Consider the following 26,484-nt stretch of genomic DNA (forward strand, 5'->3'; position numbering starts at 1 on the left):
AGGATCATACCTATGCTATCTGTAAAAGCGGTACTTAAAAAAATACATCTTGTGACACTGAGTTCTTCAAAAGATTTATTCCACGACCTGGGTGGTTTGCATTGCGTGACAAGGAGATATTTCAACTTGGATAACTAAATCAAAGTACCAACAGTGCAGTAATGAAAAAAGACGTGGCAGATTCGGGAGCATTAACAATAACAGTGCTTATTTAACTTCTAGGGTATCTTGCCTCTTTAGATATTCTTACTAGTATTACTGATTGTGACTTGCTTTACAAGCTTATTCAGAATCTCGAATCAAGAAAAATTTGTGAAGGGTGTCAAGATAAAAACATTGTCACTCATGTCAAAACAAGGTCTTTAAAATCAGTATACTGTTGTTAACAGACGCGAGGAATTCGTAGTGTATATTGACAATTATTTTCATCTTCTAAAAAAGTGTGTGTTGCAAAGTGGTTGAAGAGCTCCTAAGAACTTTGAAAAATAGGGAAAATAAACTTCAGTCTCGTTGTGCAGCCTTGGGTCGTGTAAGGAAAAAAAATACCAACCATACGAAGTAGGAATTAATTTTTAAGATTAAGAAAGAAAAATAAATTGCCAACAGTGACCCAAAGATATCCAAGATTATTTCCAAACAAGGGTGCAGAATTCAGAACGAAGATCGAAGCGACCAGATTCGAGAGAAAGATAAATCATTCTCTTCTTTGTTTTTGAAAACTCAACTAGATATTTTAAGGACATCAAATCCTTAAGAACGAAAGTGGCAACCTCGTGTGGTGCAGTAGTGCGCTTATTTATATAGACAATCTCCAACATTATACCGGACATTACGATAAACTGAAATTTGCCCTCACTTAGCACTTTACTAAGAAATGCGTCTACCATGGGAAATTCTCAGGACACCACGATCAAGTTTTTATCGATGCAGTTAAAACTGTTAATTCTTAAAGTCTATAAGAACACAAAAAATACTTCGGAATCTTTATTGACGAAATAAAAATCAAAGAAGATATAGTAAATATAAGAAGAGATCTACGGAAATAAATCCGGGCTCGAAGGGCCCACCATTATTTTTTGGCCAGGGCCCCAACAAACCTCTGCACCACCCTGCAAATAAACAGATAAAAGTGGTTCAAAGAGGACTTTCTTGGATATCTGGACGACTGGACCAATGAAATTCAAAACTTAGGAGATTTTACAACAGACCAAAGGCAAAAATGCTTCTCAGCCAAGAAACAATGTTAGGACTGAAACAAACAAGTAGGATAATTGGGTTTTATACTATATTTTATGACATTTAGTAAACCTGAACCCTTTTTAATTTTTATTTTTAGCATTGTGTATGCTTGAGATTATACCAGTTATGTTGTCAAAAGGTGCATTCTTACAAGACACTTAAACCAGGACCCTGTAGATAATGAATTTTCTTATTACAGAAGATCATATCGTTTTGCAGATAATCCAAACCTATATCAAGTTTCAACAGTTATAAGAAATTTAAACAGCATAAGAGGTATTAAGGAAAAATAAAAGGTGCAAACATAGAAACTATTAAATTAAATTTTAATTCTCATTTAAACTACTACATGATAAAATTCCTCAATCTAGTTTTAACATTAAAATTAGACTTATTTTTTGATCTTAAAGTTTTTTGTCTGGCCTTCTCTTTGTGGTAATTTTTCGATTTTTTTTTCTCCGTTACGATCGGTGTTTAGTGAAGAAGTTACAGCCAATTTTAAACGGCAATCTCCTTGACTGATGGGAGTAGAAGGAAAGTAAGGTCGACTCGTCAGTCCCGGGATCGGGATCGTCGGGATCCGGGATTTAAAGGGTGAAATGGGGTAAAAGCGTCGAAAAGTCAATGTATTTATGATATTTCTCGCGACGATTTGTTTTTTCGTTTATCAACATTTTGTGTTCAGGCTCAACTTGTTTATTTATCTCCGCTTATCTCGAAAGACACTTGAACGTATATCTTATCAATTTTTATCGTACGTAATAAGATAAAATGATGTAAAAATTGATAACCTAGGCGGCGCACGCGCGGATTACCCGGGGGACACGGTTAATTTGAATTTAATATGTAAATATAGGTATAAGGATTGAAAAAATACTTAATTATCCACTCTAAAGTCCATTTTTCAGGTATTAGAAAGTATTTCATACAAACTAACTTCTAAGTTTGAAAAAAAATATGGATTTAGTTCGTAAATAAAATCCTTTTAAAGTACTTTGAAGGACTCATTATACGTTTTGAACTTTTATAGTATTTTTCTATGTATTTATTATTATAAATATCCCAATATTAAATGGGAACCATGTATGCGTAACAATTTCAATATGTAAATATAGGTATAAAAATATGATAATCAAATTTAAAACTTACGTGCTAATAATATTAAAATGAAGTTTAAAAATATTTCCATTCTACGTCATTTTAACAACGAATATTCCATTACGTCAAAACACTCAAATCCGTGTTTTTAATTCAAATTAACCGCGCACGCGTGCTCCGCGCCTACCGGGTAATCCACGCACGCGCGCGTTATCTCTCACCCAGTGAAATACTCGTGAGATAGGTTCAAGTGCCAAGCGTACTACAATGATATTAAAATGAAGTTAAAAAATTTTTACATTCTACTTTAACAACGAATATTCCATGACGTCAAAACACTCTTAAATTCAAATTAACCGCGTCCTCCTGTTAATCCGCGCGCGCGCCGCCTAGGTTATCAATTTTTACATCATTTTATCTTATTACGTACGATAAAACTTGATAAGATATACGTTCAAGTGTCTTTCGAGATAAGCGGAGATAAATAAACGAGTTGGGCCTGAACACAATATGTTGATAAACGAAAAAACAAATCGTCGCGAGAAATATCATAAATACATTGACTTTTCGACGATTTTACCCCCCTTTCACCCTTTAAATCCCGGATCCCGACGATCCCGATCCCGGGACTGACGGGTCGACCTTACTTTCCTTCTACTGATGGGAATGCCCGAAATATTTGCAAAAGTGCCCCATGCGTCCATTACCTCCTTATTTCCAAAAATCGTAGCTTCAGCTTGAGTTTTTTTTTTAAATATTTCCCATTATAATATGGAGCAGTCAAGTTTAAAATTGCACTGAAAAATTCTTGTGCCTCATTTAAGGGTTGTATTAAGCCTCCTATAGACTGCTGAGTCGTCCAAATTGAGTTAGATGATTGCGTTGAATCGATGATTAGTCATTCCACTATCATGGCACCAAATGTTGAGGGATCTCGCAGACGTCTAAATACGCTCCCTATTACAAAATGAATGACTTCTGGTCGCTATTAATGTTTGATAAGAATGTTTTTACATCACGTGAATTGCTATACTTCTATGTTAAAAAACATTCAAACAGGGTGTCTAATATAAGTCCTACACACCAAAACATTTGTAAAGTTGCGATATTTTCAGATCCCTTTATTATTTTATAAATTAAAATCAAATAAAATTAGAAAGATTTAAAATTGTTTGAAGAGTTAAACTTACTTTTAGTTCTCCGAGATTCAATATCAATTTATTGAAAATATAAACTTCATGAGAAATATTAAACAATTTTAGAAAAACTGATTTCCATGAATAAAATGTTTTAAGCTTAAGACTTATAATCTACCTCATAAGTTCCCTAAATTCTTTGGTATGAAATTATTTTCTCGATAATTCAATTTTTTCTATGGTTTGTTCAATGAAGACATCATAACAGACTTCCAAATCTTTTTTCGACATTGTCTTAGATGTATTTTTCTTTGATTTTTCTTTTAGTCTAAAATATCACTATTTTTATATAACATAATAATGTGAAACAAATTAGTACTTACTTTGTTTTGGTTGGAGTATTTGGTATATTGGATAGCACTGCTGAAGGTAAATTACCTGCAACCTTGTCCAGTTCATTATCTAAAAACCATTTAAATTAATTACATATTGGTTACAATATATTTAAATACTTACCACTTAATAAATCGTCTAATTGTCTGCAGTTAATTGAAAGATCTAGTGGCACATCCATTATCCCAGAAAATAAATAACTTACGGTAAATTTTATTAACTTTTTACATAAATTTATTTGAAAATAAAACCGATGATGCCGAAATTCAAATAAAACCGGCTGATGACAGCATGCCAGCCATCTGGGAATTCCAAAGTCAACGACGATTTATTTGTCCCTGAAGTTGAAGCCTACGCGCCCTAGGGAGACGATCGCGAACTAGTCCCATCTCTAACTGCTGCGCAACGTAAGTGTGACGGGAAAAGCTGCTCGAGAAGTGCCTCTTGTATTAGTTTATTTCAGATATGTTATGGTAAAAAACATAAGTCAAATTACTTAGTTCTTATTAATGAATCGGATTTGTGGGGTAAGGACCACTAGCCCACTGCTATCATGAAGAACCAAAAAAAACGGGTTTTCCTAGTACGAGTGGCTAATCGGTAAAATTGGGTGGCCCCTTCTTAACCACTACTTTGGTTTCGGAAGGCTCGTCGACAGACAATTTTCTTCACTCGGATGTCAAAGAGATTTTAATTTCGGTATATTTCATGTTTTTTAATCCAAGCAAAGAACCTGAGCACAAATTGCAATTTATATTAGATCACAACCCAAAATAATGACACTATAGATTAAGAAGATGAAACGACTCATGCTCCTTACCATATCTCTTCCAAAGGACCTCTCTTCAAACTCTGGTCTTGAAAAGAGTTCCACTTCAAATACTTCTGGTGAAATACAAGATATCCTAGTATGCTATCACTGTTGCAAAACATAAATATCGTACAAAGCAACAAATCGCCTACGGGTAGGAAAACAATTACGCCAATGACAATGAAGTATTTACCAAAATATTGAAAGGTAATAAATGTTCATTAAATATGCACAAAACACCTGTTATTGTTTACCACGCATTGCAGGTTACGGGAAGCGGGCGCTGAGGGGAAGGCAGCACCTTGGATTAATAATATAAGCTTCGCTCCTAAAATTTGTATAAAGGGGTTAAAATAGTTGAGGGAGGTAAGACCTAATTTTACTATGGCAAATAAAACGAAAGAACGTAACTACGCTCTAAACATTTAATTGGGGGAAATGGTATTTCTAAAGAAAACCCAGATCCCGTCTATCGAGATCTTCATCTATTATTATTAAAATTATTTACCTACTGAATTTAAGTTCTGAGTTACAGAGTACTGTTAATACCACATATTTTTGAAGATAGACCACTTCTGTTTTCATCACCTTCTGTTGCCTTGGTTTTAGCACTTGGTCCATAAAAGCCATTCCGTGAATTTAAACTCATAATTTTGCCTTATAAAACCAGCTTAAATATAATAAAAATAATAATGTAGTAATAAATATTTACATATATATATTGGACTTCATTTCTCCAAAATGAGAAATTTTGATCAGCCTTATTGTAAAAAAAGAACGTAAACACGCTAACTCTCGCTTCTCGCGTGTAGATATTTGTCACACCAAAACGCTAAACCCGGTAGATGGCGCTAAATGCATATCAGCCGTTTGTAAACCGCCAAAAAAAGAGTCAAATATCCAGTAAATGAAGCTTATATTATTAATCCAAGACAGCACGAATCCACCCTTAATCCCCCCACCCCGGTGTGTGTAGCAATACGGCTATTATCTACTGATATCCACTGTTTTATCGTTAAATGTAAGAATGGTTGTCTGCTAAACATCTCGCCGGTCGGAATCCACATTTCGGTAAATCCAGAAGAGATTGAATAAACAATAACGAAGATTTAAAAGTGCACAATATACGTATGAATTTTTTTCTACAAATATTAAAAATATCAAAACCCAACTAGTTTTGGCAGCCTCATCATCAACCCGTTATCCGTCCTCCGTCGGAGCGATGGTGCTACCATAACCTAAAATATAAATCAATTCTTGTGCACTTTTAAATCTTCATTGTTTTTTCTTGACCAACCTAGCATATTTTTCCTTTTTTGTTTGACTGTTTGAGCAAAAATTCAGCGGACTGATATCGTTTTAAAAAAGGGAATACTTACTTATAACCAATTTTCTAAATATTTAAAGTTTTCAGCGAAAAACAGAAACCAAATGGTTTCGAGATTTCGAAAACTCACGAAACCTCCTGTATTTGATTTTTTGAATGAGGGAAAAGGTGTGTATGTTCTTTGGCACGACTACTTCAAACACTCCAACCATTATGCCCGACAGGAAATAGCATTCCAAAACTTTACAGAGCTCCCGATGACCTTGGGATCACTAGCAATGCCTTTTGGACGAACGAAACGATAATTGAAAGGGATACTTTGGAGAAGATGAATGTGATGTAAGATTGAGTTTCTTTCTGTTTGGGTATTCTAAGAAAGAAAATAACAGCGTGAATATATTCATAAACAATCATTTAGCGATACGGTTATCTGTTAATTTATCTTATACGGCCAAGATTTATCTAATTGCATCAAAATCAGATGATCCCATTTGTTAAACCATCTGCAGATAATAGCTCGGGCTTAATGTAATCCGAATAAGTAAAAAAATAAAATTAATCCCTTTTCGCTACCCAAATTTATATCTTTCTTATCCGAGATAAAAGGTTTTAAAAAGCTTCCGTGGGGCCATGCTTATTAAAAAGCGTCACTTTAGCTTAAAATAAAAAGTTTCTAAATGTATTATTTATTAGAAAGACAACATACAACTTTTTAAATTAGTCAAGTGAGCATATAGCCTGGCTAAATATGCTAAATTTTCCGGTGTGTCTTTTAGTGAAAAGAATCGCCTATGTAGAATTGCTATCTAATCATGTTATCGAGTATGTCGACGCGAGGGCATCAACTATGTCGAAGCAAGAAATTCGACTATGTGGAAGAGATCTTAGGTACTTTGATGTTACCTAGAGTATATTAACAACCAAGATGTGAATTTTAAACGGTTTGGCGTGCCATAGCCCTCCCTAAACAATAAAAGCTTTTTTAGTGGATATTGAAAACTGTGGAGAGGTAAAAGGCTACATTTTATACAATTGTTTTTTACATAAGCTATTTGACCTATAGTTATTGAAGGCCGTTTGCTCGTCTGAGATCAGCCTAAATTAATTTAATTCCTTTTTGGACAGGTTGGGTTTAATTTAATTTTTCCTGGTTACGGCTTTAGAAACAGTCGACCCGGCCCGTCTCTACTAGAACGGGAAAGATCGGAACGTTTTGAGACGCTTAATGCCTTGCATATGTAAAAAAAATAATTGAATTAAATAAAATCAACACTGTTGATAATCTACTATCGAATGTCGGAGAAGGAAAGTTAGAAATATTGGAAATAGAGATTAGAAATGATGTTAAAATATATGACATATTTACAAATACATTCGATAAATTATTATTTAAAATAGAAAGACTCAAAATGGTCTGTGACGTTTAATTGTTTAAATTGTAGGTTCTTAGAACTATTATATGTAGTCAAAATAATGTTTTCAGTAAGTAATTTTTTTCTATAATCGTGATGAGTCATTACTTTGTCTCTAAATGAAAGACTCGTGTCGTCATTGGAGTCGATTGGAGGGCGACCCATAAGAGCAGTAAAAATTCAATAATTTTAGTCGTGCTTCCTACGACAGCCACATCTTAGGCTGATATGAGTGTTTAAAAAACAAAGGTCCCCATCAATACATCTAAGCATAAGTAAATTATTATTAGTATACCCTGCGCGGAAGAAACCAACCTAACTTAACAGTTCAATCTTAACCCTAACTAACCTAGCCATTGTCTGAATAATAATTACGGCTTCCCCTTTCCAAAAGTCCAGTACTAATAGCTTAAGCAGATTTACTTACCAAATATTTAAATCCTTAGAGAAATATTTTCTAAGACTAATTATAGTCTTATAAGTCCATTTGCTACTTTTCTTAACAGCGACAAAGGACTTCGCATTTCGTAAATGGGGTTTAGCTTTCGACATAATTTTTCCAAATTAAAACCAGTTGTTAAGCTTGTTCGAAGGAGCAAAATCGGCCATTGCCATTTTTCCATAGCTCCTATAGTTTGTCCAGTATCAGTGGTCAAAAGTGGACCAAACATACAAGGAGACGACCCGAGGTTTTACCCACCGATTTTGTTCAAACTCGGCGGATTGGTAGACCTTATTGGGAATTTATTCAATGGGCAACCGTTTTGCCATGGCAACGAAAAATGTTTTTTACAACAAAAAATTGAAATTTTCCCATTGAAAATAATATGGGATTTTGATTGACTCCAACCCCCCTGTGAGAAATTTTAACAAATTTCCAAATTTTTAAAATGTGAAAAATGGAAACAAAATTGATGTAAACGAACTAAAAAAATCAAAATTGATCAACTTCGACAAAATGGGCGAAAATGAACCCAATGAGCTAATATTAGCCAACAGCATCATCGCTATAGCTATGGTCCTTCTATAACGCGACCTAGAGGACAGTACCAAGCCTTACGCATCAAGTATTGTCCAACTAAGCTCAACCAGAATTACAGCATCAACTTTGTCTTTAGTTTGGAGTTGACTTTTATAACGTAAAATGTATTCCAGGTATTGGTGCCTAATGGCGCCGCGCACTCACTATCCTCGAGAGATAGGGGCGCGCGGCACCTCCTCAACCCCATTCTCGCTATCGCTAGGGGTCTTCTATAACGCGACCTAGAGGCCAGTTCCTAGTCTTACGCACCAAGTATTGTCCAAGTCGATATTAACATAACCTAACCTAACCTAAGCTCAACCAGAATTACAACTTCTACTATGTCTTTTGTTTGGAGTTGACTGATACAACGTAAAATGTCTTCCGGGTATTGGCGCCGCGCACTCACTTCGCTCGAGTGCTGGGTTTTTTACTCCTTTCGGCGCAAAAATGGTCTCGGTCGCTCCGCCGACTGCGTTTACCCTGCGCGAATCAAGTCCTTTTTGGCACGAAATCGTGATGATTGCGCGATGGTAAAACCCCGTGAAACGGTGATTTTCCGTGTCGTCGAAAACCGAAAAGGGTCCTTTTTGATGAAATCGTAAAACGCGGTGAAATCGTTAATCCAAGTGTCCCCCCATCCTTAAAACCCCAAATTCCCCCAGCCCCGTAATATTCTTGGGTAGACCTTTAAGTAGGAATCGTTACTTTGGAGCGATTTTTCTCCAAAAATTGCTCGAATGTTATTTTCACAATGTTTGACACGAGTCTTGTAATGGGCAAAAATCCGTTGAAAAAATATTAATTATTCTATAATATAATAAAAACTCATTAGTTTTGTCTACATATAATAATTGTATCTTCGTATACCTTACGGAATATCAAAATGTATCAATCAATACTCATTTTACTCTACTTACTATTAAAGAGAAATTTGGATTTGGTGTTGTCAAAAATCTTTTCGGTTGCCATGGCAAAACGAAAGCCCAGCGTATTTTTTCCCTTTGGGAATTTTGAAGTTACGTTAATTTCTACTAATTCACCGGTGGGTTACACCTCGGGTCGTCTCCTTGTTAGTATTGATCAAAGAATAAAACCTCTTTTTCATCAGTTCTACTTTTGTTGTTCCAGATATTAAAGAATAGCCATAAAATAAAACATAGCAAAAAGGAATACTTAATAAATAAGAATACATATGATGAACTATTTTGTGTAATCACAAGTCACACCATTACAAATCAAACGTTGTTATTTATCCACTTTAATCACACAATCGTCTAAAGTCACACGACCGCCAGAATTCAATATTTAACTAAACGAAAACAAATACGACGCTCTGTTTTGGGAAGCACAACGAATAGGGTTTAGTCGGTAGTTCTGACGGTAAAAGCATTCGCTTGCAATTTCGGCGTTAAACCTGCGTAGATAAAGAAAATAAAAATATGATAACACTTAACTAAAGCCGCAGAGAAAATTACTTAGAAAAATCTATCCTTACTATTTCTGTTTTACTAATTCTGCTTTATCACTAAATACTGGCAGGCCATGCAGATTAATACTAATAGTTTCCTAATAGCTGACGTTGTCGTTTGTTGTAAACGGGTAGGCGAAGAGTTATTGTTTTAACACATGTTTAAAAGCCCTTTTATTTCAAATAATTTCTTGCCTTTGTTATTAATAATATAGAATAAGATTATAAAAACAAATCTCAACTTGTTATTATAAACGGGGAAAAGTTGTGTAATAAATCTCTGCCGAAACTAATCATTGAGTTACACAGCTCATCTTGCTGCAAGGCGAAAGTGCTATCCACTCCGCCACCCCAAGATGTGCCGTGTCCTTTCTGATCCTTTCAAAGTGTTTGCAAAGATATTATTGATATTTTAAAGTTGAATGGCTCATGCAAGAAGTCTTACTTAAAAACTATTTAATTATTTTCTTCAGGATTCGATATTTTTTTGCCTCAGGAATTATAGAACATGCTTTGAATAAACCACTTTTCCAGATAAATGATAGATGCATCACCGACAAAGACCAAATATTCTCGGGGGAAATTACCACACCGGAAAACCTAGCTCGGCCTTACTTCCTTCTCGTTGTCATTGGGCTCTAGAGCTCAATTCTCATCATAATTATCGAGGAAATTACATACAACTTGACATTATTTTGAACAACTTTGAAGAAACCGCAATCGAAAGAAGCTAATCTAGCAATATAGTTAGTTTCAAATGGTATTATTGTTTTATTGTTTGTGCCGAATATTTGTACTTTCAATTTTATATTTATATGAACCCTGGTTTTAAAATGCTTTTGTCATATTAAAAGCGGTAAAACTTCGATCTTTATTTGGCTATTTCCAGAACTTACACTTTTAACAAACAATTAAATTATGAATTCTTGTTTATAAAATATTTACTTTGGATTTCATTTGTTTCAATTTTTTAAAGAAAAGTATTTTCAGTTCTGATTCATACAAAACAACGTGTTTAATCGTTTTATATCAATATTTCCATTTTTGGATTTCGTACGTTCATACGGCAATTAACGTTTTAAGGATACGACATCCCGTTATGTTAATTAAAATTTATGATAGAATTTCGAAGTATCGCTTAGTACTTTGTTTAGTAAAATATATTATTATATAATATATATATTATAGAGTTGATATGAGTGTTGCAATAATGATTCATTAAATTAGTATCGAAAATAAATTAAAATCAGCCTAACCCGAGCTTCGTGTAAAATGTTTGGGGAAATCTTAGCGGAAAAAGCAAAAGTACAGCCAACTTATTGTTTAGTCTTAGCGAAGTTGGTTGTGTGTTCCAACTTTTAAATTTTAAATATGGAAGTAAAGATGAAATTTCTCAAAAAATTCTAATAAGAAGCCAAACTAATTAAAAAGAAAACAAAACAATAATAAAGAATATTTTGGCAAACACAACAAATATGGGTGTGAATATATCCCCATTAATTTATTATGAAGATTGTTAAAGTCCCCACTTATACAAGAATAATTATTGCACACAAATCAGCTATAGCTAAGAAAACTTCTAAAGAGTGGAGATCAGTTTTTGGCGGAATGTATGACTTTCTAATGTCCCCAGTACTACATTTAAAAAAATATTAAAATCCCTACTTTTAAATATGGGAGTATAGAGGAAATTTCTCAAAAAAAATTATTTGGATACCAAACGAATAAGAAAGACAACAAAACAATAATTATACATTTTTTTGGGCAAACACACCTAAAATGTGTGAATATGTCCCCACTGATTTATTATAAAGATCGTTAAAGTCCCCACTTATAAAATTTAATTCTTAATAAACAAATAAACTCTAGCTAAGATACGTTTTTAGAGTGGAGATCGGTTTTTGGGATAATGTTTGACTTTTTCAATGTCCCCATTATTACACTAAGAAGATTATTGAAGTCCCCACTTTTAAATTTTAAATATGGGAGTATAGATGAAATTTCTCAAAAAAATCTAATGAGAAGCCAAACTAATTAAAAATAAAACCAAAAATTAATTATATCATATTTTGACAAACACAACAAATAAAGGTGTGATTACGTCCCCACTGATTTATTATAAAGATTGTTAAGGTGCTCACTTATTAAATACAATTCTTAATAAACACCAGTACTACATTAAAAAGATTAGTGAAGTTTCTGTGTCAACAGTGTCGTGTCTTAGCATAACGTGGTTTGACTTTATGGAGAAAAGACTTACACAGTTACCAATCTGGCCATCAAAAGCTCTTGTGGATGAAACTATGCCTGAAATTTTTAAGCGAATGTACCCTTCCACTCGGTGCGTGATTGATTGCACAGAATTTTTCATACAAAATCCAAACGATTACAAAACGCAGAGTGATACATGGTCGTCCTATAAAAATCATAATACCGCAAAAGGGTTGATTGGTATTACCCCAAATGGTTTTGTGAGCTTTGTGTCGGACCTTTTCGAAGGCAGGATATCTGATAAAGAGATTACCGAACAAAGTGGAATAGTGGAATTACTCGAACCATCAGATACTGTAATGGCAGACAGGGTTTTTTCGATAGAACAGTTGTTAGCGGATAAACATGGTGGTCTAAACATTCCACCATTTTTAGAAAAGAGACCGCAGCTTTCTTTGGCAGATGAAAAAAAGACCAGAGACATTGCAAGCGGGCGTATTCACGTTGAACGTGTTATAAGGGTTGTTAAAAAATATCACCTTTTAAACTCTGTTTTCGCTAACAACATGAGTTCGCAACTCGAGAAAGTATGGAAAATATCAGATTATTTGCATAACTTTTGTAATGAACCTCTTCTAGATACATAAATACTATAAAGATAATTTTTTTAACGCGTTTATTTTGAAGTGTAGTTTAAATGACTTATCTTTAGAGCCAAGTATTAATCATTTGTTCTTTAGGAAGTTTTATTTTTAACCTAAATCTAGAATTACAATTAAAATTTGTATTATTTTGGATTTAATTCCAAAAGCAGGTGTTACCCTGACCTTAGGTCTCGAGTAGCGATTTGTAGAAAGCCTTCCAAATAAAACTTTTTTTTTACACATTTAAAGTTTATTTTTATCACATTATAACCACCACCTTTAACAAATCTCCCTATTTCAGTTACTTTTCGTAAGCGAACCTCCGAAATTCATTTTTAAAATCTTATATTTTTTGAAAAATTTTAATGGAAATTACTTTTATAACAAATTTTTGCCTCCACCTTTAAAATAGGAACGATTCTCCTAAAATTCAGGTACCTATTATAAGCAAACGTTTGAAATTCATTTTTAAAAATTTTATATTCACATTTTTTAAACATTTTAAATGAGTTAGTTATTTTTTCACAAATTATCACCTTCACCTTTAAAATAGGAACAATTCTCCTTAAATCCAGGTACTTTTTATAAGAGAACGTCTGAAATTCACTTTTAAAAATTTTATATTTACATTATGAGTTAGTTATTTTATCAAAAATTATCACCTCCACCTTTAAAATAGGAACATTTCTCGTTAAATACAGGTACGTTTTTTAAAGCGAACCTTCGAAATTCATTTTTAAAAATTTTACATTTACATTTTTTTATAAACATTTTAAATGACAATTATTTTTATCACAAATTATCACCACCTTAAAATTAGGAACAAATACATTAACAAGGCTTTCCTTAAAATAGGAACAAACAAATACATTAAAAATTTAGGCTTTCCTTAAAATAGGAAAAATCAAATACATTAGGAAAGGCATTATTATTATTTTCTTAAAAAAGGAACCATTTTATCACTAAAAAGATTTAATACCTTTGGTAAAATACTGTTTTTGAAGAAGTCATCGTCAAACTTGACTCGTTGTATAAAAAGTTCCTCATCCCCGCAATCTACAATGAAATCACACCACTGCAGTCCTGTAATTCCTAGTTGACCAATGATTTGATAATAGTGGTTGTGTTTCTTGTCTAGAAAAATCTCACCATTTTCATTTAGTTTCAAATATTTAGCTGGTGGTACTTTTTTTTCTATGGCTTCTTTGATGCTAATTGTTAATTCTTTACACTTGGCCAGAGTTTTTATTTCAGCTAATCCATATTGCTCAATGGTCTGGTCAAAAACCAATCTATCTGGTGAGGCACCCAACATCGGAAATGCCGGATTTCTGCATAGTCCACATTTGAAGGTTTTCACATCTCCTTTAATATCTTCATACTTTTTTACAGCTGTATCTTCATTTGCCAATCCTTCAATGCAATATTTATTTTTAGATAGGTCTGGACTCTGAATCAGCCTTTTCAAAAAAATCTCATTGACCTCTTTATTCCTCTTGCAAATATTTCCAAACATTAATGCTGTGAATCGACCTTTACGTTCATTTTTCCACAACTCGCAGTTGGATTGGGCTTTGGTTTCCAACTCCAAAGTTTGAGCTACGTCTAATGTAATTTTTAGATGTGGAGGGGTTACCAACATGGCTTTTTCAATTATTTCTACCACAGTTGAACTACATTGTAGTGTTTCAAAAATTGAAATGGGCAAAGATATCCTATTTTCTTCCTGCGCTGGTTCTAAAGTTGCACCGTCAAGTAGTTTCAAGGTTTCGGGAACGAAATTCCTTTCAAGGATAATTTTTGAAAACATTTGCCGCTTAGAAATAGCTTTATACCGGTTATGAAGTTAGTCAAGCCTATTTTTCATACCGTCAATATCATCTTGTGAACCAAGATTCTTAATAGCAGCATATTTTTTAACTTTGTCTGCCTTTTGCATTAGGGCTTCACTTGACTTTGATGGCTTATGTTTGATGAAATAGAGTTGGGAAAATTTATGGGTTGAAATATTTCCCTTGGTTTTCGGTATACCCCAGCCTCTACTCTTTGAGGTCACAGAGCTGTGTCTTCAGGCATGAACTTCTTACCTTCTCGAACGCAATCCAAAATTTACCATAATAGTGCAGCCACATGGATACACACACCGCCCTTTCCTGCTTTGCACTCACACATTCCAGATAATATTTCTCCGGATGTTTTGTACATTTTTGCTGAGGTCAGATACTTCCGAGCCAAAGTAAAAGAAGCTTGCACTTTGCTTTTTAAATAGATGAAGTCAGCTGTATCTTCATTTTCAACACTAAGTAAAACGTTGTAAACCTTTCCAGACTTGAACATTTTATATCCATTTTGAAAATGTTTTGTTGCCCTATCTTTTGTAAAATACTCTTTTATGTGATTTTCATTGAAATCCTTAGAAAAATCCTTAAGTTGCTTGGTCCAGTTTCCAACTGGTTATGTAAAGTTAACTGATTCGACTCTGTAAAAATACAATTAAAAATCAGATATGTCAATGATATTTTTATAGAATAAACATTAATTACCTACCTAATTGATGCATTAGTTATCATTTTAAAAATAAGGCTTAGGGTACTCCAACAAATTTCACCCTTGACTTTAAAGCCGACGAAACACGAAGAGCTAGAGTAAAATCCAAGGAGAATAAACACCAAGAAGAATGTAAATCGTCCTTGCAAAAACAGTTTTCTTTCCCCCCATCCGGACTGAAACATTTTATGGAAAGACCTATTGGTCCATGACATATTTGATTATTTGTCTATCAGGAATTCGGGAGGTTAAGACCGTTTGCTTTTATAACACAAGTGTGGAAACTCGAAACCACTCCTGCGTTGAGTTTGCAAGTTCTCTCCCCACTGGCTTAAGGCGTTTTCCCCCGAGTTCTTCGGTTTCCCCTTCCATAAAAACTGATCGAGGCTTACGTTAATAGTAAGTGTAGGGAGCTGTGGGCTCACGTAACATGATGGGGCTTGCCAACACCCTCCTACGCATTGTAACGCGGCCACCTGAATTAAAGGCTATAAAAGTCGCTAGATGACTTAGGCCTTAGGTGGTGCCTTGGGTATTAGCCTAGCTGATTATTATTATTATTATTGTGGTATGATATATCTATAAAGTGGCTTACCGAAGATTTTTTTCTGGGAGAGACACCAAAATTTTAACATGGAACGGCGTACCGGGGGGGGGGGGGGGGGTGTTCATACAGTTGCTCTTCAATTTGGATAAGATTTGGTTTGTGGCTCTGTGGTACCCTATGCCAGATTATAGTGAAGTATTCAGGCTGCCATAAAACTACTGTCGCTATGACGTCTACCCAGTGACGTAGACAAGGGGGTTTCCATGTCCAAACCCCCCTTGAGCTTACTTTTGGCTGTACTAAATTTCCACCCCCTTCTCAACCCCTTCTTAACATTCACATATTTCAACCTCCTCCCCCGGACGAATTGCTGGTAACGCCACTACGTCTACCAACTGTCCAGAGATTCGTGTCGAACTCTAGTAAGCACTCCGTAGTACGACCTGCAGCACTACATAGTCAGTTCGCATGTTGAAAAAATCGTGTGTTTTGTGATAAAAACATTAAAATTGGTATATATATACTTTATAATATGCTCAATCGATTTAAAGCGGAATACATAGGCATTGTTGAACTTTGCAAACTTGCAAGATTCAGGCATTTTGGGTTATTTTGTTTTAAATTCTAAAACTAAATTAAACCTTTATAAAAATCAACTAAGAAAAATCATGTTTTGTAAATATAGTACGTCTAATTAAACCAGCCTATCTTTAACTCACTTGTTTGTTGACATATTATTTTCACAAACAATTAATTTAACCATGGACAGTAAATTAAGAGGACAGGTTTTCGATACCCTTCCACAGTGCATTTTATTTCTCCCCGCGTATCAATCAGCTCGAGAGACTCCGAGGGAATCTTGCGAGGTCGTTTGTACCACGTGATCTTAAACTTTCAAAATGGCAATATAATGCGGTTGATATTGTTACGTAAATTTTTGCGCTTTATATTTTAGTAATTTTTAATTTTGGTTTTTTAATTCAATAAAAACTATCAATTGATATTTAGTATATCATATTTAATCTATAAAACCTGAAAAAATACCTTTTGGCGTAAAAATGTACTTCGTGTTTATCTTTTTTTTTTCGAACAGTATCGTCCACTCTTAGCGATACTAGTTTTTTTCAAATAACCTTGGCCGACTCCCTTAGTGTGATTGGCTTACGGGAGCTAAAAACCAGGCTTTTTACCGATCCCCTAAAATCTACTATCCATGATTTAACTAAGCATTGTAAAAGAACCCTTAGGCCTGCTATGGTGAACTCGTTTTTTTGCTGACCTCATTATCTAAGTCAAAAATGTTCGTTGGTGATCGAACAAACGTTATTTTTAGGTTTTGAAGTATAATCTACAACTTTCTCGTTGAAAATTGTTCCCTAGCACCTAGCGGTCAAAAAATTAATAAAAAAACGTGAAAACGTATTCGAGTGTTTTGTATTTTACAATTTCAAGCGTTCCCAACTAAATACCTATACCCTGAAAACTCCATAATTATATCTCAAAAAGTTTTTGATAGAAAAGCCTGGTTAGAGCAAATCGAGCCACCCTAAAGATATTTTTTAGATTCATTTGTTACATATACAAATACCTGGATTTCATATATTTTACGAAAATTAAGTAATAACTGTTATACTTGAGAAATTTCTAACCTCGATAAATAATGTATCTAGGTTCGATAATTTAAGAATATACATTCTTCATGGCAATTTTGTGCAGAAGTTCATCTTATTGTCAGAGCCGTTTAATATTAGAACATTTTTCAAGGGCGCAGTTAAAGAAGCTCGCACCGAGCGCGTAAAAGGCTAGTTTTGGTAAAATAGTTTGTATTATCCCATTTCGCGGGTTAGCCCGAGCCTTCTAACCTGAAAGCCGGATGACGCTTTGGCTTCAGTTGCAACTAAAGCGGCCACCTATTAATGCTAAACAATATATTAAAATATTTAATTTTTTGACCTGTTACGGTTATTTCCCCATATCTATTTTTAATTATTCCGTTCTAAACTCAAATTAAAACATCTAGTGATAAGCCCGGAGTACTAATATCTCTTTGGAACATTTTTATATAATTATTTTGGAATGTGCGCTAATTTATTTTCATTTTAGTAACATAGTTTACCTTATCTCATTTAGAAAATTAAACTTTAAGCCGGATGAAGTAGCTTATTTCATTGAGCACATAACTTGTTCGCTCGAGGATCATAATTCGAGACCCTATTTAATTTTAGTCAATGATATATATTTAACCTGCAAAGCCTAAAACACTTTTCGCGCGTTTTTATGTTCTTGTTTTTTCTGAGGTCATCTACCTTCGTTCTTCGATGGAGAGTGTATTCTCGGGTTCAACTTCAAAATAATATAGATCTAGCAAATAACCACACCATATATTTAAAAAGAAATTAAATTAGATTTAGTTCGATTGTGAACATACATCTTGGCAGTATTGAATTTATATTTACCTAACAATAACTGAAATAACTTTATTCATTGTTAAGTGGCGGAGACGGAGACTCTTCGCCCGTCTCGCCGTATATTTAAACAAACGGCCTTGACGAGAAAAACGCGTTGATGACAGTCTTTGGCAGAGTCCATTTTATCTATCTCAGGGTGGGTACGTTTCGCTATGTCGTGCGGGCCTAAGGGGATTCACGCCGGGAGACAACTTTATGACAGAAAATAAAGGAGCATAGTTAAAAGTTTCATCGTAAAGCCGGATAAATTGCCATCACCCAAATATTGCAGGCTTATCAACTAAGTTTTCATCAATTTGTTGTCTAGGTGCCTAATCGGTGTTAAACTTTTGTGCCATGATTTCCGAATGGTGTTTAATATCTAAGGTTTTTAAGGAAATTTACTGAATCGTGAGTATTGATTGTTCACAGAAATATTCCTAGCCCTTGCTCAAAGATATTAATTCACCAAGGCGGGGGGAAGATGGCGACAAAATGCGAGTCGTGGCCTTATCGTGGAGTGAATTAAATCTGAGAGAGGGGATTACATACAGGGAAAAGAAAAAAATAAAAAAGAGGGGGAGATTCGAATTCAGAATGGAAACCCTTTGTCGTTAATCAATCCCAAAATCTTTATTTAACACTCAAATTTAAAAATAACACTAAAATACAAAACAAATTAACAAAATTGTGGGGGGGGATTGAGGGGATAATTTTAGTTTGCTTCTAGTGATGGTTAGGCCATCTCTACTATGGTTCCTTTAGCTTTTTCCAACATAAGAGGGACAAATAAAACAGGAAAATATTCACTCTTTGACCATATTTTACTTAATGAAACTGTCGCTTACTATTTTCTATGGGATCAGTTCCAGTATCCCTATTCTCAGGCATCTTGAACTCAAAGGTCGGCGGGAGCAGAAACAAATATACACTTACACTAAATAATAAACACTACAATTAAACTACTACAATTACACAATAGCAATGTTAACTCACAATAAAACTAAACAAAAATGGGTACAACAAGGGTACAATGCGAACTAAAAAATATATTCCGAACTGTATAAATACACGAAGCAAAATAAACTCTCAACCTCGAGGGGGCTTGCTTTAAACCTTTCTCTCAAACAATAGCGTGGAGTTAAGCTTTCTTTCTAAACCTTTTTCTCTACTTTCACTGGCTACTTCGTATTTCGACCCTGGGCACTCTACAATGGGGGGGGGGGGGGGTTTATGATGGAAATTCTACTCATCATTCTATTTCGGTGTCCTCCGCTACGTTGTCGTCTCTCCGTTTACGTAAGATGCCCGACACACGCACTTCACAGAACGGAACGTCTTTGGGGATTGCTGTTTACGCGTTTCTTTATTCACACTTTTCTTTAATTCTCTTTATTTACTCGTCTACGGTTTGGCGGCCGGATTGCGGTTTTCTTCCTATATTCTTTTACTTCACAAGCTGACGGGGGCGTAGGTACTTCGGGTTTCAGTCTGAAATGTCCGGCTAGGCTAAGGAATCGGTCTCGGTCATCTGGTTTTCTTCCCTCGGAACGTCTAGATTTTGGCTGATCAACAGGTGATTCGAGGGTGTTGAGGGCATTACGCTTCTCAGACTTATTACTGCACGGCTTATGTTCTTCCGATCGGAATGTCCTGGCTGTGGGTCATCTAGGCAATCATTGAGGGTTGTTCCGATCATGTGGTTTGCATTGAGGGTAAACTAATATTTAAGCGCGACTTCATCGCACATTATTTTATATTTATTTCGACATGGTTTCTCTTGCCCGAGAAACAGAGTTCTGTACAGTTCTGTCGAGGTCTGCCAAAAGCAGAGTTCTCTCCAGTTCTCTACCGTTCTGTCCGTTCTGTCTTTTTGGGGCTCTGTCTCTTGGTTTTGTTCCGATTATTGGGGGGCGGGGTTGAAACAAAAAGCAACTGGTGACCTCCCATTTTACTTAGGTCATTGGTGTATTTAAGACTCGTGTCTAGTCATGCGGTGGTGACGTTGTCCGATTTACGAAAGGTCGCTCGGGGTTGCGGGGGGGGGGGATGCCAGAGAGTCTCGATGTTCCCGATTTTCTGTCTCCAAGCGGAAACGTCCGGGCGCCCTCTTGACCCTGTGGCGACGGCCTTGGAAAACGAGCGCTTTTGTTGGGTTATCGCTACCTGGTAGTTAATATGAAGCCTGTGGACTTGAAATGATTTCATGGGATCGCTGTGAGCTGAGGGAGCTTTACTGGTTTAGTTCGGAAAGTTTTATGGAAAATCTGGGCTGGGAAAGTTCGCTGAATGTATTGCACCATGGTCTTGTGACCGAGAGAAAAACACTCTAATTAGCGAGAGATTAATTTTAGTATTGCTGAAGGCAGGGATTTAGTTTATAATTTGTATTGAGAGAATGGTTTAATTAATTATCTTAATTTTTATTTTATCGTGGGGTTTGATCGAGTTCTATAAGGCTTATACACAATAATTAATTTGTATGTATGGTTCAAAAGTTATTTAAGTTTTTAGTTTATCATTAAATTAAATTTATATTTAACACGGGGATTAGTTTCATTAAATAGAGCTCGGAACTCTTAGAAATTTGACGTATGGGGCTTTACGAATACTTAACAAAAACTGTAAATTTAGAGGGTCAAGAGTGCGGGGAAAACGTAATAACAAAAGTAAATAAACACAAAAAAATTAAAATATGTAAGTATGCGGGGGAAAATGAACCTGAAGGGTTACATATCGTTGCATCGTATGCGCAGTCCGGATATTTAATACTGCTTTGGCCAAATAATATTAATTAATTTAATTTTTAATAGTTCCTACTTGAAAATAAAGAAATCTTCATTTGTAGTACATAATAATTAACCGAACAAATACAAAACGATATGTAGTGATATTTTTTGGACAGTACCGGATTTAACGTTTCTAAGGCCCTTAATTATATGTAGTTACGAATTTTGGTTCCTTTGTGCTAGACGTCTAAGTTTACGTCTCCAGACCAATGGACTCATAAAAATGTAGCTTTTCGAATTGCACTGCTATTATTAACATGCTGAATCAAGTGAATGCCTAAACATAGGGGGTAATCCAGGCCCGTAGCCAGGGAGCCTATTCTGTAAATATTCGAAATCGAATTTTCGGCAAATTGGAACAATAGCCCCGCCAGTGCCTTTTCTCCCTTTTTTCGACCCCCCTTAAAGTACTTTTTAAGGAGATTCCAATGGTGCAAAACTTTATTTATAAAGTTAATTAAAAGATTGCCCGAAGACTATACATTGTCTTCGCTTGAGTGCTGGGGGCCGGACCGGCGCCCCCCCAGCCCCGTTCTTATTATCATCATGGATCAATATATAAAACCCATTAACTATATCTCCTAAAGTACTAATTCCCGAAAAATAATGTTTAACATTAAAAAACAAAAGGATTACTGTAATGCGAAAAGTTTTACCGCCATTTATTATTTAGAAAGATATGATAAATGTAAAATTGTTACGACATATTTCGAGATTTTTGTACGTGTAAGCTAAAAGTAAAACTGGACTCGAAATCAAAGTATTGACGCCTGACGGCGCCGCGCACTCACTTCGCTCGAGCGCTGGGGTGCGAGGCGCCACCCCAGCCCCATTCTTGCTAATCAAGCTGTGCAATCTATAACGTGACCTAGAGGACAGTACCTAGTATAGTCTCTTGTGGTGCGAATCGAGGGGCTAACCATTTCCTAAAAATCTGTACACCGATTACGGGAGTACAAAAATGAGTACAGCCTTTGGTAATGCTAAATCTGTAATCAGTTACGTAATCATTTTAGTACAGTCAAAGCTACAGGCTTGTACACCGATTACGGCAAGTGATCAGCCCCTCGGTGCGAATTAAACAAGGGAGAGCGACTGAGAGATGAATCGATCCCACACGAAGGAGTTTTCCCTCCTCCTGAGTGCATATATTAAACCCACCTACGGACATCGTATCCAGTGAAAGCGTACCTAGTATCTAGCGAATTGAATTCACCGTAAAAAAAACATTTTTGGTTTGGACACTTCTCTAAAATCTCGTATTTCGATAGGAAATCTCGAAATGTGTCGTATTTTACGAGGTAAAAATTGCTGACAAGTAACAATTTTATAATTATCATATCTTTCTAAATAATAAATTGCGGTTAAAACTTTTTGAATTACTGTAATCCTTGACAAATAATACACCTTAATAAATAATCAAAAACCAAAAGTACCTATTGTTAAAAATAGCCTTAGAATCTTCCTAATTTGCGGAACTACGCGAAGACCCGGTATCAGGCATGGTTAGCCGAAAATGAAACCGTATTATCCGTTTTGTGAAATGTTTCTTTTTTGTTTCGGGCACCGTCATTTTAATCGCTAGACCCCACGTCTACAACAGCAGAATATTTCGCAAATATTGTGGTTCAACTAGTGCCATTACCACTCCCAACAAATAAAGAAAGGATGATTTCCGAAAGGGCAAAAACGGAGCGACGGCGAGCTCTCTTCGACACGGAGTGAATTCTACATCTTTAAAATTAGTATATCTTTAAAATTAATTATTTGCGGGTAATAATTTTTGCACCCTTAGGTTCCCCTTAATAAATACGTTAGTAAGGTGGAACTGAAAAGTGGGAAATATGTGGCGGGGCTATTGTTCCAAATAGCCGAATTTTTTATCGAAAACTATATTTCGAACTTCGAGATCCCGACCAATGGTATTCGGTAAAGATTACGTATAAGCATAAATAAATGCAAATTGTCGACGTCGATCTCGATATGGTATAGGGTATCGAGATCGAATTCTGTTGAAGTTTTATAGCAGCAGCGCTTCGCAGTGATGATCAATGGACTCGAATAAACGATAAACTGGTTTAATATATTAAAATAATGAGAATAAGTTACATGATACGCAGTGTAAAAGGTTTTTATATTAAAACCCGAGCGGGAAAAAATTTAAAAACTAATATGACAATAAAGCGGAGAGGTAAAGTAAAAAACATCTCTCCGTGGTTTTGTTATCTTTCCCGCTGTGTTGTTAAACAATCTTCATCGGTTATCTTCAACACTCTCCCTCGACGAAGATATGGTTAAATGCGTGGAGATTCAGGCTTTGGCGAAGGCGTGTGAATATCTCAGCACATAATGGCTTCGTGAAAATATCTGCCAACTGCTCTTCATTTGGCACGTAAGTGACATCAATCTGACCGTTGATCAGTTATCTCACGTAGAATTGACGGACGTTGATGTGCTTTGTACGGCGATGAAATTCTGGATTCCGAATCAATTTGGTAGCTCCGGCGTTGTCAATGCGCAGAACTGGAATATCTTTTTCTCTTTCAATGCCCATGGACCTTTTGATGGCTTTGATCCAGACAATATCTTTCGCTGCTTCTGTGGCGGCAACCAATTCAGCCTCGGTTGTAGATAATGCAACGGACTGTTGCTTTCGACTTGCCCACGTAATTGGCGTGGATCCCATCAGGCAGAAAATTCCCGAGGTTGAGCGTCTGGTCTTTTCACATCCGGCATAATCGGCGTCGCAGTAGGGGACAAGTTCCGATGTATCATCCGATTTGAACAAGAGACCCAGGGTTGTCGTTCCTCGTAGATAACGAAAAATACGTTGCACGGCGTTCCAGTCTGCAACTGTTGGGTTTGCCATAGCCGGCGATGTACGATTTACGGCCAACTCGATGTCAGGACGTGTACCCATTGCAGCATACCGAAGGCTTCCAATGGCGGAAGCGAACATCGTTTGAGCTTCGAATGTCTTCTGGCCATCTTCGCTGGTATCTGGCATAGAGGCTGGTGTTTTTACAGCTTTACGGTCAAGCATATGGAATCTTTCCAAGACCTTCTCGAGATAGGCGCTCTGATGAAGGAAAATTGAGCCATCTTCCGTGAAGTCGATCATCGACGGATCTGGATGTCACGTCTTCGGAATCATCGACGGATCTGGTTGTCACGTCTTCAGAATCATCGACGGATCTGGATGTCACGTCTTCGGAATCATCGACGGATCTGGATGTCACGTCTTCGGAATCATCGACGGATCTGGATGTCACGTCTTCGGAATCATCGACGGATCTGGATGTCACGTCTTCGGAATCATCGACGGATCTGGATGTCACGTCTTCGGAATCATCGACGGATCTGGATGTCACGTCTTCAGAATCCGAATCGTCGGAACTCTGCTCTCCCTGACTAGAGACATCCATCCGTTCTTCAGGTTTGGTTTCGAGTATACATTTCTCAGGATCGAACTTGACATCTCGAGATCGGATGACGTCATTTAGCTCTGGAACGTAGACTCGATATCCATCCATGTTATCTTCATAACCAACGAGAATGCCTTTCAAAGCTTTCTTAGACAGCTTCCTTCGCTTCTCCTTTGGCACATGAACGTAACAATCGGTTCCAATAATGCGTAAATGCTTGACTGATGGATTCGGCTTTCCAGTCCATAGTTCGTACGGTGTCTTCCCTTTGATGCGAGTTGGGGCTGTGCGATTGAGAATATACGTCGTCGTGTTGACAGCTTCAGCCCACAGCTTTGGAGGTAGATTGGGTTTCGAATACAGGATTGCACGTACAGACTCCATGATTGTTCGATTATCACGTTCAGCTACTCCATTTTGCTCAGGAGTGTATGGCATTGAGGTTCGATGCTTCAGGCCAACTTCTTGTGTCGTTATTCGGCGAAACTCATCATTGACGTTGGTTCTTGCAGAATGCGAGAAAATCCTTGAAACGATCCACGACTTCAGATTTCTTCGCCAAGAAATATGTGATACGAATGCCGGAATACTCGTCCTTGAAGAGAAGATAGTAGAGCTTGCCCTTCATTGATGGAGTCGGTGATGGCCCTCAGAGATCTGAATGAATTCTTTCTCCTGGCTTCGTGGCTTTATCTAACCGAGTGCCAAAGCTGTGTCGAGTCATTTTTCGAAAGATACATCCTTCGCATAGCTTATCAGTCTCCTGATTGATAATCTCGTAACCGAGTTTCTTCAGAGTAGCTGCTACATGTCGTTTATCTTGATGGCCCAATCTTTCGTGCCAGACTTGGAGGTCCACCTTTCTCTCGTTTCTTCGACCAGTGGCAAGATATAAGGAACTCGATGGCTGCTACACAGTCATATCTACCCGGAACAGTGATTCGACTCTCCCAGGAAGACGTAGATGCTGTCTTCCCTTTATTTTCCCATACAGGCCGCAGGAGAATTCAGTGGCTTGAAATTCCAAGTTGCAGTTTCGTTTCATAGCGCTTTTTATAGAAAATACATTGCATGCCAAACCGCTGACGTGCCAAACGTTGTGGATAACCTCGTGACGAACGGACTTTCCATCAATAAAACGTACGCGAATGTCACCCTCGCCGTCCGCTGTCATCTGAGCTTTGTTCCCAACTGGTACAGTGGCTGGACTGTCAAACCTGCAGAACTGAATGAACTTCGTAGCGTCATTGGTGATGTGCTGCGTAGCTCCGGAGTCGAAATACCAGACAGTGTCTGCCGTAGTATGAGCAACAAGGCCATTTTCCGCATAAAGACAACCGCCATTGTCGGCGCCAGCGTTGCTTCTGTTTTCTCCAGTTCTTAGATTGCCGGATGGTTTCTTCCCTCCTGTGCAGTCCCGCGAGAGATGTCCTAACTTTTTGCATTTGAAACATCTCGGTCGATTTCCTCTTGAGCTTTTGCCAGGGTTTTTGACATTTCTTCGGCGAGCTAGAAGACCAGAAGACTCTTCAAAGGCGTTTCCACCACGTGTTGAACGGCCTATCAGTAGGCGCTCCAACTCAGCGACCGTCTGCTTTTCTTTAGGCAATGTATCCCAGAGCATACCAAACTCTCGGTATTCGTCTTGAGGTTATGACTCGAAAATGCAGGCGATCAGAATACAGTCATCAAATGAAACGTCCTTTTCCATCTTCGCTGTCATCAAGATGTCTGACCATAGGGAACGCATTTGTGCAAGATGGGTGGCCATGTCATCTTCAGGAGCTTTCGTCGTTTTTATCAGTTGGGCGAGTAATTTCCGAAGCCGGTTGGACGACTTTTGTTCGAAAATTTCCAGTAGTTTACTCCACATTTCCCTTGGTGTTTCACAATCAGCAATCATGCTCTGGACCTTCCGGGATAACGCTGACCAGATGACAGTACGGGCTGTACTGAATGCAACTTG

The 26,484-nt window shown here is 36.6% G+C and overlaps 2 protein-coding genes across 2 annotated transcripts; one reads left to right on the top strand and one right to left on the bottom strand.

Moving 5' to 3' along the window:
- The first annotated feature begins 12,151 nt into the window (after nucleotides 1-12,151).
- On the top strand, nucleotides 12,152-12,766 carry LOC149960535 (uncharacterized). The gene has a single exon (XM_090180898.1). It carries the CDS (start codon nucleotides 12,152-12,154, stop codon nucleotides 12,764-12,766), a length of 615 nt encoding a protein of 204 aa, XP_090037024.1.
- Nucleotides 12,767-25,428: 12,662 nt separating this feature from the next.
- Nucleotides 25,429-26,142, bottom strand: LOC149960536 (uncharacterized). Its single transcript, XM_090181134.1, has one exon. The coding sequence runs from the start codon at nucleotides 26,140-26,142 to the stop codon at nucleotides 25,429-25,431; it is 714 nt and encodes a 237-aa protein (XP_090037260.1).
- Between the last annotated feature and the right edge of the window lie 342 nt (nucleotides 26,143-26,484).

The sequence above is a fragment of the Leiobunum rupestre genome, chromosome 1 (genome assembly GCF_980474605.1).
Source record: "Leiobunum rupestre chromosome 1, qqLeiRupe1.1.hap1, whole genome shotgun sequence".
In the NCBI taxonomy this organism is placed as follows: domain Eukaryota; kingdom Metazoa; phylum Arthropoda; class Arachnida; order Opiliones; family Sclerosomatidae; genus Leiobunum; species Leiobunum rupestre.

Excerpts from the sequence above, each read along its gene's own strand:
- LOC149960535 (XM_090180898.1), top strand. The coding sequence starts at position 12,152 with ATGGAGAAAAGACTTACACAGTTACCAATCTGGCCATCAAAAGCTCTT.
- LOC149960536 (XM_090181134.1), bottom strand. The coding sequence starts at position 26,142 with ATGCTCTGGGATACATTGCCTAAAGAAAAGCAGACGGTCGCTGAGTTG.